The sequence below is a fragment of the Microtus oregoni genome, unplaced genomic scaffold, assembly GCF_018167655.1.
Source record: "Microtus oregoni isolate MIOR12 unplaced genomic scaffold, Mior012 000023F_ref0000262, whole genome shotgun sequence".
Lineage (NCBI taxonomy): Eukaryota > Metazoa > Chordata > Mammalia > Rodentia > Cricetidae > Microtus > Microtus oregoni.
The window spans coordinates 37,187,394-37,203,611 of record NW_024543082.1 but is presented as its reverse complement, the minus strand read 5'-3'; the positions used below and the strand labels follow the sequence as shown (position 1 = coordinate 37,203,611).

The following is a 16,218-nucleotide window of genomic DNA, read 5'->3' as shown; positions in this document are numbered from 1 at the left end:
TTCCGGTGTTCTCAGAAGGCTCCAAGAGCGGTGGATAGAAGCTGGGTGAGTTAGCCCTACAGGGCACCGAGACAAGCTTCTCCCGCCGCACCTAGAAGGGGGGCTAGGCCGGGCAGACCACAGTGCATGCTCAGTCAGTACGTGGAGTTCACGGCCCCGGAATTGCTTTTAATCTCACTTAAACAAACAAATGAACCTTCAAGCACTTTTAAATTTTTATTCTCTTCCTTAGTATAAAAGTACATGTTCCTCATAAAAGTTTTACATTATAGAAAATCCAAATCTAACACATTCCACTAAAATCTTACCCCAGAGATGAGTGATTTTTTTATGACTCAGCCATAAATATACAAAGTATTAAAAGTCACAAAGTTTTAAAAGATAGAAAAACATACATATACAATGAATTTAAAAGAAAAAGAAGACAGAAAAAAATCACTGTTTTTTTATGAAAATAAAATCTCACAAAAAAACCTCATTCCAGCATATATCATAAACTGGCTTTAAAATTCAAATCTGGCAACAATTAGCTCTTTCCTCTAAAATACTTAAGAGTCTGACCCTATATTAGGAACAAGAGGGGGCAGGGTGGGGTGCGGGACAAAGCTCAGCTGCGTCAGCGCCCAACAACCGTCAGTTTTGATTCAACCTCCCATAGCTTCGTCTCCAAGGCTCTCAGGACATCTTCCATCTACCGAATTCAAAGAGCATGAAGAAACACAAGGGTTAGCATGATTGATTCCTCAGTTTAATGGTTAAAATAACTTATGCCATTCTGCATGCTCTGCAAGACATTAAAATGTTAGGCCTAACGAACTCCTTAGAGGAATGAGTCTAACTTGAATAAAACATAATCATAATTTCATTAGCTTTATTTGCAACCCAACCCACAATCTACAGCTACACATGTCTCAAGGAACGTTAGTATTCAGCACTGAGCTGAATACCAGGCAAGCAATCTGCTTAGGGCCACAAGGTGGCTGAGCAGGAAAAGGACCTGCTGCTGAGCCTGATCGTTTGGGTTCAACCCTGGGACCTGACTGGGGATTCAACAGCCTCTTTCAGCCCCCACAGGCACCAAGCAAGCACATGGCACATGCATACATGCAGGCAAAGCACACAGACACATAAAAAACATTTCAACAATTTAAATATTGCTTTGCTCAAAGTTACAGGTCTGGGTTAGAATGACTACTCTTCTGAGCTCAGCATGGACTGTGTTCGGTGTTCTGCTGACAGCCTTAGCTCACAGCTCAACTCCCTAACGGACGATGAGCACTTTCTCACTTTCTCACTGCGAAGGGCAGAAAGCAAAACAGATGACATCACAGGGTCAAGTAGAGGGGTCATCTGGTCACTGCAGGAAATTGTTCAAACAAAGGTATAAATTTAGAGCAAAATTACCTGCTTTATAGACTTCTCTATTTCAACTCTGCTCTCCAGACTGAAAAGCTCCTTGTCTTGAGGCACGATCTGCTTCTCAGAGGACCCTAAAGTGTAACTGAGATGTGGTACCGTAGGAGTTAACGTATGAGAAGGATCTAGCATCAACTTCACAGCAGCCAGCAATGTCAGCTCTAAGTCCATCACTCCAAGCACCGAGTAACTGAAGACTGCATTCCTGTTCGTGGAGCCCTTCTGAGGACACTGGACCACATCATCTCACTCCTCCCTAATGGCTTCTCCCAGGTAGCCCCTCACATCCACTTCCCGTTATAAATATTCCACTTTGCAATAAGCCCCTCCCCAGGCGGTCCAGGGGCAAAGCACCATCACGGTTCAAGGTCAAGGGCAAGCAGAACATCCTAAGAAACCAAAGCTTGCTTTATGTGACTTTCTAGAAATGTGAATATTTCCAAGTTTGACTTTTAATAAGTAATAATTTAATAAGTAGTAATAATGACCAAGAGTCGGACAACCTCAGGGTCAGACAGATGGTTGGGAGGAGTTTGGAAACACCTGCTGCTCCTATAGGGGCTGAGTTCAGATGGCAGATGACAACCCTCTCTGACTCCAGTTCTAGAGGATCCCATGACCTCTTCTGGTTTCCAGGGAACCAGACTTGCATGTGGCACACATACATACATGCAGGCAAAACACCCACAAACATAAAATAAAAATAGTGTCAAAAATAAGATTTAGACAACCTCAACACTGTCTTCCAACTTGTGTTTTCCACAGCTCTCTAGGGTTGTGGAGTGTTATCATTTGAAAACGTACTAAAAATTTCTTTTTTTAAAAAAAAAAAAAAGCAGCAGCAGCCTGGCCCATAAGAAAAGGAAGTCTGGTGCCAACTAGCCCATAAAATCTCAACAATAGGAAGGACACACAATGCCTTCCTAATTCTTTAACGTTTTTATCCATGTAGCAATTTCGTGTCATTTGTCAAGGAAGAAGTTTTCTGGGGCTGGAGAGATGGCACAGCAGTTAAGAGCACTGGCTATTCTCCAGGGGATCTGAGTTCAATTCCCAGCACCGACATGGCAGTTCACAATGGCTGTAATTCTACCCCCAGAGCACTACTGCCCTCTCCTGGCCTCCACAGGCACTGCACACATGTGATGCACAGACATAAAAATAGGCAAAACACCCACACCCATAAGATAATAAAGAGAAAATGGGTCTTCTTTGGAATCCTATGGATTATATTCCTGAAAAAGAGCACAGTAAACAAAACCACAGGAGGCAATTAACACCTTCTTTAGAAAAAAAGAAACTGGGGCTGGAGAGATGGCTCGATGGTTAAGAGCACTGCTGCTCTTCCAGAGGACCTGGGTTCAATTCCCATACCCATGCCATACATGGCAGCTTACAGTTGTAACCTTAGTTTCGGGGGACCCAGCACCCTCACAAGGATATATATGTAGGCAAAAAGTAATGCTCATAAAATAAAATTAGAAAAAAAAAACAGAAAAAAGAGAACTAGAAAAAGCCACCCTGTGAATAAAAGAGAAAAGAAGAAATGACCTGAGAAGACCGGTGCCATCTAAGTGGTGTTTTAACAGTAATAAACGTCACGCTGGACAAACAAGTCCATACAAACCCAGGCTCCTCAGCATGGACTCTGCCCCAAAGGTAACACCATCCTAAACTCAACTCTTAAGGAGAAAAATAACTTCAATGTTGCGACCTTCTAGGGCAAAATATTCTATCCTGTGTCTTATACAGATAGAATCACTTTACAACCTAAAGCCTAGCATGGTGGCACATCCCTGTGATCCTAGCCCTTGGAAGACTGAGTTCATGGCTAGCCAGGGACACCACCACCTGCAATCTTAAAAACATCTAAGAACAACAAAGCAAGCTGGGAATTTATTTCTGTTTCCTGACTGAGCTGCGGTGTGGCCAGCTACCTCAAGCTCCCAGGACCGTCTTCCCCACCGCTTGACTGGACCCACAGAGTCTGAGTTCAAACAAACCATTCCGTCTTAAAAAGAAAGCCGGCTGGGAGCAGGGGCTCCCACCTTTACTTCAGCCCTTAGGAGGCGGAGGCAGTGGCTCTCTAAGAATTTATGTCTACACTACAAGGTCCAGGAAGTCAAGGCTACAGAACGAGACCCTGTCTTAAACAAAGCAAAACAAAAAAGGGAAGGTTTTGTTCCAACCCTATGGTGTTAAAATAATTTGTATCTTCCTTCCGTTTTATCCTTACTGGGTAACCCGCGACACAGGTCCCTCCTGCTCCTGCCTCTGGAGTGCTGCGGCTACAGGTGCGTCCCCACACTGGGCTGAAGGGCCCTCTCTTCTATGCACCTGCCCACCCTCAGGTCACTGTCACTGAAGGCCCTCTCTTCTATGCACCTGCCCACCCTCAGATCACTGTCACTGACCCCAGTGAGCACAAGTCTGGACCCGGCCTTCTGCTCTGTAACACGGAGCACCACCTGCTTAGTGATCCTTCCACATGAATTGATTTGAGGGTTATAAAATTTTGACTTAGCCAGGCGGTGGTGGCGCACACCTTTAATCCCAGCACTTGGGAGGCAGAGACGGGCGGATCTCTGTGAGTTCAAGGCCAGTCTGGTCTACAAGAGCTAGTTCCAAGACAGGCTCCAAAGCTACAGAGAAACCTTGTCTCTAAAAACAAAAACAAAACAAAATAAACAAAAAAACAACAACAACAACAACAAAAAAGAAGGGCTGGAGAAATAGTTTAGCAGTTAAGAGCACTGGCTACTCTTCCAGAGGTCCCAAGTTCAATTCCCAGCAACCACATGGTGGCTCACAACCTAGTGTGCAGGTATACATACATAGCACTCATATACATAAAATATAAATAAAGTTTTAAAAAAAGATTTCTGATTTAAACTTGTCTGGTTTTAAAAGATGCCAAACACAAAACTATCAATTAATTACTGGAAAAAAAATCAATGTTTTAAAAAAATTAAGGAGAAAAATGTAAGAAATTAAACAAGCATGGTAAAAGTAACTCAAGCAAGGAAAGTATTGTCATTTTCCTCTTAAATTGTCCTTTCCTGATAGACAAAGTCTTAGCGTCACATCTTTATAAGGACGAATTGAGAGGCATTGGTATGAGCTGATCTAATTTTGTATTTCCTATTTTAAAAGGTCAATCAATTGGAAGGTCATTAAGACCTCTGGAATTATTCTGGGGGGTAAGGGTTCCCATATCTAGCACCGGCTTTTTCTATCTGGCAACCTAGGGCTTCTGGGATGAGCATAATTTCCTATGCAGGGTAATTCCAATTAAACTCAGAAACATATACATATATAATAAAACAGCAGGCTTCCATGTGGCCTTCTCAAATGATCAAGGAAGCTACAGACGGCTGATGGCTTCCGGAGGAGGGAAGAGCCATTTTCTTTCAGGGGCAGCCCTGGCAGGTGGACCGCTCCAGTGGACAGCCGCACACCCAGGAGCAGAGGCAACAAAACTGGACTTGATAGGTTATTTAAATTAAAAACAAAGAGGCTTGGAAGTCTTAGACGGAAGCAGTGGAACAGAGCTGGGAAAAGTTGGGGTGAGGAGGGTGGATGTGGTCGACACACTGTATAACATTACCACTAAAAACTGTTCATCAAAAAACTATCTGAAATTAGGGGCCCGGAGCACCTAATTCGCCTTGTTTCCTAATACTTTTTAGAAACCTTGAAGAATACAGACATTGAATTTTGGAAAAAAAAAAAGAAAGAAAACGAACAAAGCAAAAAACAAAAAAAACACCATACAATTATTTTTTGTTTTGTTTCTGGTTTGTTTGTTTTGGTTTTTTTTTTTTTTGTCTTGTTTTGTTTTGTTTTTGAGACAGGGTTTCTCTGTAGGTTTAGAGCCTGTCCTGGAACTAACTCTTGTAGACCAAGCTAGCCTCAAACTCACAGAGATCAGCCCGCCTCTGCCTCCACCCAGCCAAACAATTCTCATTATAGTAAATAACTAAGGTTGTATTCCTAGTCTTCCAGAACACCAAAGGAACTCCTTTCTGAACCAATTTTATTACAGTAAATAACTAAGTCTATATTTCTAGTCTTCTACAATACCGAAGAGACTCCTTTCTGAACCAATTTTGAAATGCCAATTCTTTCTGACAAACTTCTGGGAGTCAGAGGGGATTCCAATTTTGAAATGCCAATTCTTTCTGACAAACTTCTGGGAGTCAGAGGGGATTCCAAGTCGCACAGATCGGCCGGGCGGTGGTGGTGCATGCCTTTAATCCCAGCACTCAGAAGGCAGAGGGAGGCTGATCTCTGTGAATTTGAGGCTAGCCTGGTCTACAAGACCTAATTCCAGGACAGGCTCCAAAGCCACAGAGAAACCTTAGCTTGGGAAAAAAACAAACAAACAAACAAACAAAAAACAAGTCACGTGGATCCCAAGGCCAATTCTCTACAGAGCTTGATGTCCCAATCCTCCTGCCTTCACCAGCCAAGTGCCAAGATTCCGGTGCGCCCACTTCACTTGGTCCATACCGTGCTGGCCTCTGGACAAGGGTTTTCTACACACTGCACTGAGCTATATCCCCAACCTTTCTCCATGTTCGCTTAAGGCAGCAGTTCTCAACCTATGGGTTCCCCTTTAGGGGCTGAGCGATTTTTTCACGGGGTCATATACCCGCTATTCTGCACATCAGATATTTACACTGCCATTCATAACAAAGCTACAATTAGGAAGTAGTAATGAAATAATTTCATGGTTGGGGTCACTACGATATGAGGAACTGCAAAGGGTCCCAGCACTAGGAAGGCTGGGAAGCGCTGATCTGAGAGGTTAACAATGGGGATAGGAAAGTGGGGACCATACTCACTGGTCCACACAACTGCTCCAAAACATCTTGCCAGGTGTACACATGATCCCAGCGTCTGGGAAGCAAAAGCAGGGGACCATGACTTTGAAGTCAGCTAACAGTGTGTTCTGAAACTGGTGGTGGCACACACTTGCAATCCCAGCACTTGGGAGGCAGAGACAGATGGATCTCTGAGTTCAAGGCCAACCTGGTCTACAAACTAAGTCCCAGGATAGCCAGGGCTACACAGAAAAACCTTGTCTCAAAAAACCAAAATCAAAAACAAAACCAAAAAAAAACCAAAACTCAATATTTACTTCAAAAAAATTTCTCACATTTTCACCTCTCATTTAGTATCTGACTTTCCCAATACCAAATAAATTAGACACAAAGTGTGTGTCGGGGAGGGGGTGACTCTGTCAGAAATTATTCCTCAAAAATATACTTGAACCCAGCAGTGTTGATTTAGTTCTGTTGTTCTCATACTGATTTCATTTTTTCAACTGTGAGAAATCAATCACGAGGCAGCCACATATCTATGAAGCCTACCTTTCAATGGCTTTCACGCTGAGGCAGAACAAGTCCCTCTTGTAGTCTAGGCTCTCGGGAGTGCATTTGTACACGTAGCCGAGGTTCAAGGAGCAGCCTGTGCAGTACAGAGTCTCAAGAATGCTGCAGTAACGAAAGGACACCGCTTAGGGAGAAAGTAGTAATGCTTATGACGAAAGTCCTCCTGCTAAAACCCACACGCTGAGGGCTGGCTAGACGGCTCAGCAGGTAAAGGTGCTTGTTGCCAACCATGACAACCTGACTCAATCCCCAGAACCCATATGGTCAAAGGAGAATTGTCCCGACCTCCACAGACACAGACAGACAGACACACACACGAATTAAAGAAATAAAAATTAAATAAAGCTCTACATGCCCTGAGTTGCTTCAGGTGAAAAGGAGCTATCTTGATGGTGGTGTTTTCCTCTTGTGGCTTTCTGTTTGTTTTGGGTTTTGGTTTGTGGTTTGGAGACAGGGTCTTACTATGTAACCCACCCCAACTTCAAACTTTTGTCAGGTGTCATCCTGTCCCATCTTCCCATGGCAAGTGCTGGGGTGACAAGCAAGCGCCACTACAACAGGGTTCATCCTGACTATATGATGTCATATGTAAGGAAGAAGAAAAACGAGGGTAAAATGGCTGCAGGAGAATGCAAACAGCCACTCTAGGCTACAGGGCTCTGGACAGCAAATGGCAAGGACATGAACGAAAGACTGAGGTAGGGTTTCCAGAATCGATAGTCTTTCATCTACTATTAAGACAAACTATTTGAAACCTGGAAAATCAACAAAGTCTACACATCCTTTACGGTGTCCGACCAATCACCTCGGGTCATTAATACTCTAGGTAGGAAGGTAGGCAGTTTCCCCGCAATAACAGAGAAGGAGCATTCCCGGCTTTCAGGATACTAGGGTCTGCTGTAAACATCAACTCTGTGCTGTGGCACAGAGCAGCAGACAAACAGAACCCAATACTCTGTTCCCCTAAACACAGTCACACAACACAAACCCAGGTCAGGCCAGGAGTGGTGGCACAAAGTTTTAATCCCAGCACTCAGGAAGCAGAGGCAGGCAGGGTTATGTGAGTTTGAGGTCAGTCAGCCTGGTCTACAGAGCGAGTTCCGTGGAAGTCAAAACCCTACAGGGAAACCCTATCTTGAAAAACCAAGAAACAAACACACACCCACACCCACTCCCCACACCAGTTTGCAATTCTGCTCTAATGGGGATCAGGCAGGTTTGCAGACTTTAGGAGAAAAGTTCTCCAAAGTTAGGAGAAGGCATATGGAAAGATTAGTCTGGCTGAGGCGTAAAGGATTCTGCTAGGAGAAAAGACAGCCACAAAGGCTGGGCTGTACCGCCCCACGCAGCGTTAACTAGGTTTGTCCAAAGAGCTCTATCCCCACTGAGCAGCTCTGCCTCATTCTGGTTCCTTATTAAATAGTTAAATACAGCTTCATAGTTTTCCCTCTTGAGACAGGGTCTTATGTATCCCAGGCTAGCCTTAATCTTGCTATGACTCTATGCTATGAATAATCTTGAACTCCTGATCTGCCTCCAAACTTCCAAATGCTAGGATTACAGGCGTGTCTCACCATAGCCAGTGAAGGGACTCTGGTCAGTTTGAAAGTGGCAGGCTTGGCTCTAGCAGGCCTTGGCCCTCTCTCCCATCCCCTCTGCCTTGTTAAAGCTGTTAGATTACATTCCTGTTGTTGGACTAGAAGTCCAAACATCAGGGAGGAGTTGTTCCAGACACCACTCACATAACCACAAATTGATGCAAAAGCAAGAGGATTTTTATTCTGTCATGACAGGGCCTTTCAGGTTCGGGATATGAAGGACATCCGACAGCTGTTACAGCCCACCTTTTAAAGTAAAAAGCCACAGACACAAGGGGGGAACTTATTGGATTGGCTTATTCAAAGGGTTACTAGCAGTGATTGGTCTATTCCAGGGCAGGAGAATAGCTGCGTGGTCAGGTGATAAGGGAGAGCATCTGTGGTCCATCCTGACCTTGGCCCAGTAACTAAATCAACACATCAGGAACTGAGTCAACATCTGTGGGTTGTATTTGCCTCAGTTCCCAAATGGACTTATGTTTGAAGATTATTCACAAGGACACAGGAGGATGAGCAGGCCAGCATGTGTGTGTGGGGGCGACTGTCCCTTTTCCAAGAGAGAGTGAGTGTAAGGTTTTAGAAAAATGTCTTAGGGTTGAGGGGGCTTACAAATGCTTTTAGAGTCTTTCACTGTCTTGAAAATCCAAAAATAAATAAATAAATAAAGTAATAAACCTTTAAAGAAAAAAAGCAAACAAATAAAAACATCTGCTGTAGGAAGTCTTACAGCCAGTGGTTTCCCGCCTACTGGGGCATGGCCTCTTATACCATACATGCTGATGTAGAGCTGCCTCCAGCCTCTTTTCCAGTCGCTCTTTCTGGTTGCTGGATTCGCCTTCTGTTCTCCATTCAAGCAGAATTCTGATTTGTAAGTTTACCCCTAAATAAATAATCGTCTATTTCTCAATGCTGATCTAATATGGGATTTCTTTTAAGCTTCCTTCCACATTTAGCGCCCAACGTGGGGCCTGACTCCATGCCCCCTGGGTGGACAGCCTAATGGCCTCGCCAGTCCACGACCCAGACAGTCTCCCAACCCTGCCCGCTTGGCTTGCTTTTATCTAAGCCATTTTTTGTAGAATCCCCTCCACAGCAGAGTTTATTGCATGTGGCATCTTAGAAATTTCCCAAGTGCACCCACAACTGCTGCATTCCCTGCATTCCCTGGGCCGGATCCTTGCCCCATGGTGACTTGTGCAGCTTCCAGTTTCTGCTCCCTGCCCATGAGTTCTGGGTTTCTTGCTCCATGTGTGGAACTGATTGAATTGCTTTTAATTTGTCAAGTAAAGCATATTTCTCAGTATCCTTCCACAAACATCTTAGTAGATCCCAAGTAGAAAAGCCCACCTACACTGCCAATGATGAACAGGCAAATCTACATGCTCTGTATATATCAAGCTTCATAATAATTAGGAGGCTACACAGTATCAAGATTGTTAATCAAGAAAAAGATTTAGAAAAACCCGAGATTTGAACTCTAAGGATATACTGATAATAAGTGGATAATCTGAATTTTCAGAATCAACCACAACCTGTACAAAAGCTCACATGAGCCCTCTCACATCTTGGTACCATTGAATGTGGTCTGTCTTCCCAAGCTGGTGAAGAAACTTAAGTGAACAGTGCATGGCCCTCAGAACTGGGGTCTCTTGAAGGTGACTAAGACTGGACAGTCATCATGGTAGAGTATCAATGACTAAATCCGGGTGGCTTTATAAGAGGGAGACCAGAAGAGATACCCACCCTCTAGTTTCAATCTGGCCACAGTATACTCTGCACCATCTGGGGCTCTGTCATCAAGAAGGCTACCATTGGACATGGTCTTTAGACAACATACCCCCAGAACCATAAGCCAAAGTGTAGTGGTATTTCATTTGTATTTTAATAAATAAAGCTTGCCTGAAGATCAGAGAGTAGAACAGCCCCACTGATCAGCCTTACAGACCAAGTAACAGTAAAAACACACCTTTAATCCCAGTAGCCACATTAGTTGCCATAGAAACCAGGCAGTACACACCTTTAAAGCCAGGCCTAGAGAGGTTTATAATACAGGAGGAGACAGCTCTCAGGCACAGTCTCATTCTGAGATTCCTGGAGGCTGAATCGCCATTTTCAAACTGAGGTTGAGGTGAGAGCCAGTGGCTGGCTGCTTTGCTTTTTTGATCTTCAAGTTGAACCCCAATTTCTATCTCTGAGTTTTTATTAATCGTGATTCAGCAAAGCAAGCCTCCCTCCTTTATAAGTTAGCATGGTCAGGTACTTCATCACGACCCACACTAATCCAGACCCTAGAATAATCTTGGGGAACAGCAGGGAGTGGGTAGCCACTATTAGACTATCATTAGCAAGACTGAGAAGCAATACCAGAAACCATAAATGACTTTAATCAAGGATCTGGCTCAGTCATAAAGCAGGGAATCAGAAAAACACGGGAAGCTACAGTTACCTCCACAACTTTAGCCTTCTGAAGCCCACCCCTGTGCTCAGGCTGACCACTGGAATGCCCCAGTCAGTCACTCAGTAGAAGACATCCCAAGGCCTGGTAATGATGGTACACGCCTTTAATCCCAGCACTTGAGAGGCAAAGGTAAGTGGATCTCAGTGAGTTCGAGGCCAGGGTAGTTTACAAAGCAAGTTCCAGTAAAGCCAGGACTGTTACACAGAGAAACCCTGTCTCGAAACAAACAAACAAAAACAGAAAGGACGTCCGAAAGCAATACAGCATTTCACAAGGCCTAGTGAAACCCAAGACGGCAACAAAAGGGCACATCTAGGTGACACAGTAAAGATCACTGAGTGAGAAAGGCAATTCCCTTCTCCCTTCTCTACCAATTCTGATTACAAAAAGAGCAGCCTAGGTTTCACACCACACTGCTGTCAACATAGCTGTAAACTGTTCAGCATCAACAGACCTGACCACAGGCTTAGAACCCAGCACAACAGCTGTGAGATCTAATATCTGCTTTACCATAGTCTCTAAAGCTGCTTCTGAGCTAACTTAATGAAAACATACTAAGTACAAAAGAGTGGACGTGGTCCAGAGGCATGACAAATGGAGACTTGAGCAGGGAAGCAGAGAGAAAGGAGCACTGCAGAGGCCGATGGAAAACTCCAGCACCCTGGACTTACTAGAACCAGTGTCATACCCTAGTGAGAGGCAATTCCTGAGCTAGAGAGATGGCTCAACAGTTAAGAGCACTGGCTGCCCTTGCAGAGAACCAGGTTCAATTCCCAGTACTCACATGGCAGCTCACACAATTTCTAACTCCAGGGGATCCAATGCCCTCTTCTGACCTCTGTGGGCTTCAGGCACACATGTGGTGAACATATATACATAGCACTCATACATATAAAATAAGGATAAATAAATCTAAAAAAGGTGAGATTTCTAAGCAGTACATCTATCCGCCAGCAACATAACCTGTCATATCTACATATCATCTTTCCCGATACTGATGCAATTTTCCTTGAGTTTCTGTACCGCTGAACTATACTTTATCCGAATAAGGTATTCTAGCATTATTAAAGCTTTAATGTCAGTATCACCTTTTGCTTCTCAGGGTACTACCTAAAGTTAGTTTCTATGCCTCAGCAAGACACAGTTCCTATTTGGGGTAGCAATTACAAAAGGCAGGACTTCCCACTCAGTTTGTTGAGGACAGCACTTGCAGCCACTAGATGACAGCCACAAGGGCTCTGTCCCCTCAGCCCTAGCAGTGGCCACACAGAACCGAGGGTTGCCGTGTCAGTGGTTGGGACTGGTTGTTTATGGCAGAGCCAGTCTGTCTGTACCCAGTGGCTGTGGATGTGGATTCTGTAGGAAGAGGCAGGCAGCACTGAACAGGGCTCCTCAGGCTTGGAGATTTTCAGATGCTCTACGTTTACTTTCCATTTTCTTCACTCCAAACCCAAAGCCTTAAGGCTTTTAAAATCAGTGTCAGCTACACCTTCAGAAACTTCCACTTTCCTATCAGGGCTGTCACCACTGAATAATGGATATTTACTTCTTTTATGTGTTTGTTCAATTATCATGAAAAGTTACATCCCAAGCAATCTCAGAGAATCGTGGAAGACTTTTCCTTAAATATTTTCTCTACATGATATTCACATAAACACCTTACTTACCAACCATCTTCACCTTTGCACTTGGACAGTTTCTGTTCTTTATCCACAGACACATTAGAGGACACACCTGGAAGAGCAACACTTGTTAGCATGATCTGTTACAATACACCTGAGGAGAGAACTTCTAACTCTTTTATTTTAGAACTCGGAGCAGTAGGGGGAAAAAAAGGACCAACTCAGAGCACTAGGGGAAAAAAATGACCCAAACACTGGGGTTGCCAGGGTATATACATGGTTCAACACTAAAGGTACAAGGGCCTTCTGGGAAGAGAAGGTGGAATAAGAACTACTTCATATCCTCTGAAAACTAACAGTACTCATAAAGTGAACAAAATTACCAGGGACATCAATGGTGGAGAAGCACATGCTAGGTGGAGTGAAACTGGGCAGAGACCAAGGAAGATGGTCGTCCCTGTACTGCAGCACACAGCTCTTCTAAAAGTAACTGAGCAGGTTCCCGGCCACCAGACATCTTGTGCTTGAGCACCTCACAGCTGGGCCAGGGAAGCAGTACAAAACACCCCCAGAGGGAAGAAGAAGCGGCATCACTTAGCCAATGCCTCCGTGTCACCCTTCCACAGTTGGCCCTGGTAACCCCCACACCCACATATTCAGCTGCTCTGGTTGGAAGCCGAGATGGAGTCCATGCATCTATTTTGGTTTTTACAGCTCTGGTGTCAGTTGTGCCTCACAAATCTACTCCACCCCGGAAACACCAGCACCCCCTCCCGCGGGACAACTACTGTAGCAGAGCTGGTTAGCCTCCTTCCCTCCTTGCCTGCTCCAGGAAAGCCCATGCTGCCCCTCCTCTGCCCCGGGTCCACTCATCAGATAGATCCCCATTCTTCATGACAGTCTACGGGTCCCTTCATCTCCTGGACCCTTCTGAAGCTTGCATTTAGTTGTGCTTTGGCAACACAGGCCTGGGATCCTTTGGGTCCCCTGGGAAGGGGGGGAGGGGACGACGACCCAAGTTAGCATCTATGGATAAAGGTTTTCCAGCTCCCAAACTAGTCCTTGGGGACTAGAAAGACACTGGTGAGAACTAAACAAGCGATTCAGGAATGGGAAAGTTACAATTTCTTTTCATCTTTATTAATTCATTTTTTGAGTGTTTTTCCTGCCTGCACATATGTATGCGCAGCAAGCGCGTGTGTGGTGGCAGCGGACTCCTGTAACTGGAGTTGGCAACAGTCGTAAACCAGCCTGCCAGTACTGGGAACTGCACCCTCGGCAAGTACTCGACCCCGACTCCAGTCCCTATTTGTTTTAATACGTTAATACAACTACTGGGGTTGAGAAATGAGTTTATAAATATACCAAGAAGGCTAAATCAGCATGTTGTGGCTGTAAATAAGATGTAAGTACTGAGCCAGAATCACACCTATAATCCTCACCACTTAGAAAGCTGACGTAGGACCAGTAGTTCAAAGCCATTCTGGGAAACACAGAAAACCATTTCAAAACAGGAAAAAAAACTAAGAATTGTAAATGTCATAAACATGAACAAAGCTAAATAAAACACTCCAACTGGGGCAAGAGGGAACAGAAATTAATCTGAAAATTGATTAGTAACAATTAATAAAATTTAATCTAAAGATTAATCTTTTCTTGAAACTTTTACACCCTTCTGCATTGTTTAATAAATGCAAAGGGGATAATTCCAGTGAATCACTATGGGAAACTTTATAAAAGACTCAGAATTATTAATATGGGGATAAATAAACTCATCTAGTTTACACAGGTTATATTCTAAAACCTAACAACAGTATTAATACATACAGAAAGCAAGATAGAAAAGCTATTTAAAAAACGGAAAAAATGAAAGTCTTAACGTTATTTCTTTAAAACCCATAAACAAAATAAACCCAATATTATACTATATCAAAAATCTCAACCCAATTTTAGGCTGTCCAGATTAACAGTGGCAATGCTAAACTTCTATCAAAGAGGCTAACAGGGTGGATCACTCCTAAAGAAATCGCCTACTCACTTAATCATCCCGCTGTCCCATGTATTATCTCACATTTTGGAGAAGAGACAACTGAGGCACAAGCTACCGGACAGTTTAGCCCAAGGACAGCTAAAGTCGATGGCGGCCCACAATCTCCACCCCCCCCCCCCCCCCCACACACACCAGCAACTATATGGTTTTAACACTTGAAGCTGACGGAGCCCGTCAGATCTGAAAAATCTTGACACTGCCCTGAAACGCTCGGTCACTTGTTTCTGAATAATGTCCACGACGATGCTCAACCGAGGCCCTTCTGGACCCGTCCCTCGTGAGCCACGGACAGGACTCCCCTCCTCCCCGTTTGCTCACGCCCCCACCCCCACCCCCCACCCCGGGAAGCCCTCCCACCGGAGACGACGCTACCGGCCCAAGCCAGAACTGACAGCTTAGAAGGATGCAGTTCTTGTCCTCCTGGCTGGTCACCCAGGTGAGCGAGTCGCCCAGCGGCCGGCGACAGCGCGCGCACAGGAACACGAGCGGGTAGTCCCCGGTCGCCGCGGCCGCCTTCTCCTCGCACCGCTCGGGCTCCGGCTCCGCCTCCGACGTGAACACGCTCGACATGCTCGCCCACTGCTCAAGCAGCTGGTGGCGTATCGAGCACTCTGACAGCCGCTTCTCCAGAAGCGAGGAGTTGCTCCACTTGTGCTGGCGGTTGCCTGCAGGGTGGCAAGCCATCGCGCACGAACCCGCCGTGGATTACAAATCCGCCGCGCCCCAGAGGCCCACGGGAAATGCACAGATGCGCACGCGCGAGGACCAAGAGGCGGGGCTGCGCGCTAGGGGTGGGGCCTGAGGAACCGACAGCAGCTAACGCGCGTGCTCGTCGTCTAACTGGCGGGAGGTGTACTCCGCTAGTCAGGTCTTGCGGTCTTCCTAGGTCCAAAAGCTGGGAGACCTGCGTCTGTGTCAGCTCCTTCCGCCACCATGGAAGAAGTCACCGTGAGTCCGAGTGGGCACGCCCGTGCAGGGTTAGCAGAGCTGGGAGATGGTGGTGCTCTCCTTTAATCCCAGCACAGCAGAGACAGGAGGATCTCTGAGTTCGAGGCCAGCCTGGTCTAAAGAGCTAGTTTAAGAAACCCTGTCTCGAAAAGCAAAACCAAACTTTACTTCCTATTTTAGTGCCTCTGGCCACTAGCAAAAAGTTTTGAATCCAAAGTCTTCAGGTTGACCTAGCCCCTCCACAAGCTGGGAACACGCCAGGAAACTATTTTTGCCCTCTCTAAATATGACTTTAACTTTTTGTTTGTTTTTTGAAGCTGTTGTGTTGTTCATGCTGCCCTGGAGTTCATTATGTAGCCCACCCACAGTGACCCTCCTGCTTCAGTCTCCCAAATGCTGGGATTACAGGCCATCCTTTGAGTGATTCTTCCCATATTAAATGTGTTATTCTTAGCCGGGCGGTGGTGGCGCACGCCTTTAATCCCAGCACTCAGGAGGCAGAGGCAGGCGGATCTCTGTGAGTTCGAGGCCAGCCTGGTCTACAAGAGCTAGTTCCAGGACAGGCACCAAAGCTACAGAGAAACCCTGTCTCGAAAAACCAAAAAAAAAAAAAATGTGTTATTCTTTTTTGAAAAATGCTGCAAGATCCCCGCGGGAGTAGGCAGCAGAAATGCTGTAGGTCCCAAATGGTGGTGGCGGGCCCTGTGGTGGCAGGCAGCGGGCCCTGGGA

The 16,218-nt window shown here is 45.3% G+C and overlaps 1 protein-coding gene across 2 annotated transcripts; it reads right to left on the bottom strand.

Annotated features, from left to right (window-relative positions):
* Positions 1–202: 202 nt before the first annotated feature.
* Positions 203–15,269, bottom strand: Mis18a (MIS18 kinetochore protein A). 2 transcript variants are annotated; one of them, XM_041673284.1, is made up of 5 exons: positions 14,933–15,269; positions 12,536–12,602; positions 6,792–6,914; positions 1,405–1,501; positions 203–691 (listed from the first exon to the last, which is right to left on the bottom strand). In XM_041673284.1, exons 1-5 carry the CDS (start codon positions 15,222–15,224, stop codon positions 617–619), a joined length of 654 nt encoding a protein of 217 aa, XP_041529218.1. In that variant the 5' UTR covers positions 15,225–15,269; the 3' UTR covers positions 203–616. The 2 variants fall into 2 exon arrangements, with proteins under 2 accessions (XP_041529218.1, XP_041529219.1); XM_041673285.1 differs by lacking the exon at positions 6,792–6,914.
* Between the last annotated feature and the right edge of the window lie 949 nt (positions 15,270–16,218).

Excerpts from the sequence above, each read along its gene's own strand:
- Mis18a (XM_041673284.1), bottom strand. The coding sequence starts at position 15,224 with ATGGCTTGCCACCCTGCAGGCAACCGCCAGCACAAGTGGAGCAACTCC. Across the intron at positions 6,915-12,535 it reads TGCAAAGGTGAAGATGGTTG|CATTCTTGAGACTCTGTACT; the intron begins GTAAGTAAGGTG and ends TCGTTACTGCAG. Across the intron at positions 692-1,404 it reads TAGAGAAGTCTATAAAGCAG|ATGGAAGATGTCCTGAGAGC; the intron begins GTAATTTTGCTC and ends TGAATTCGGTAG.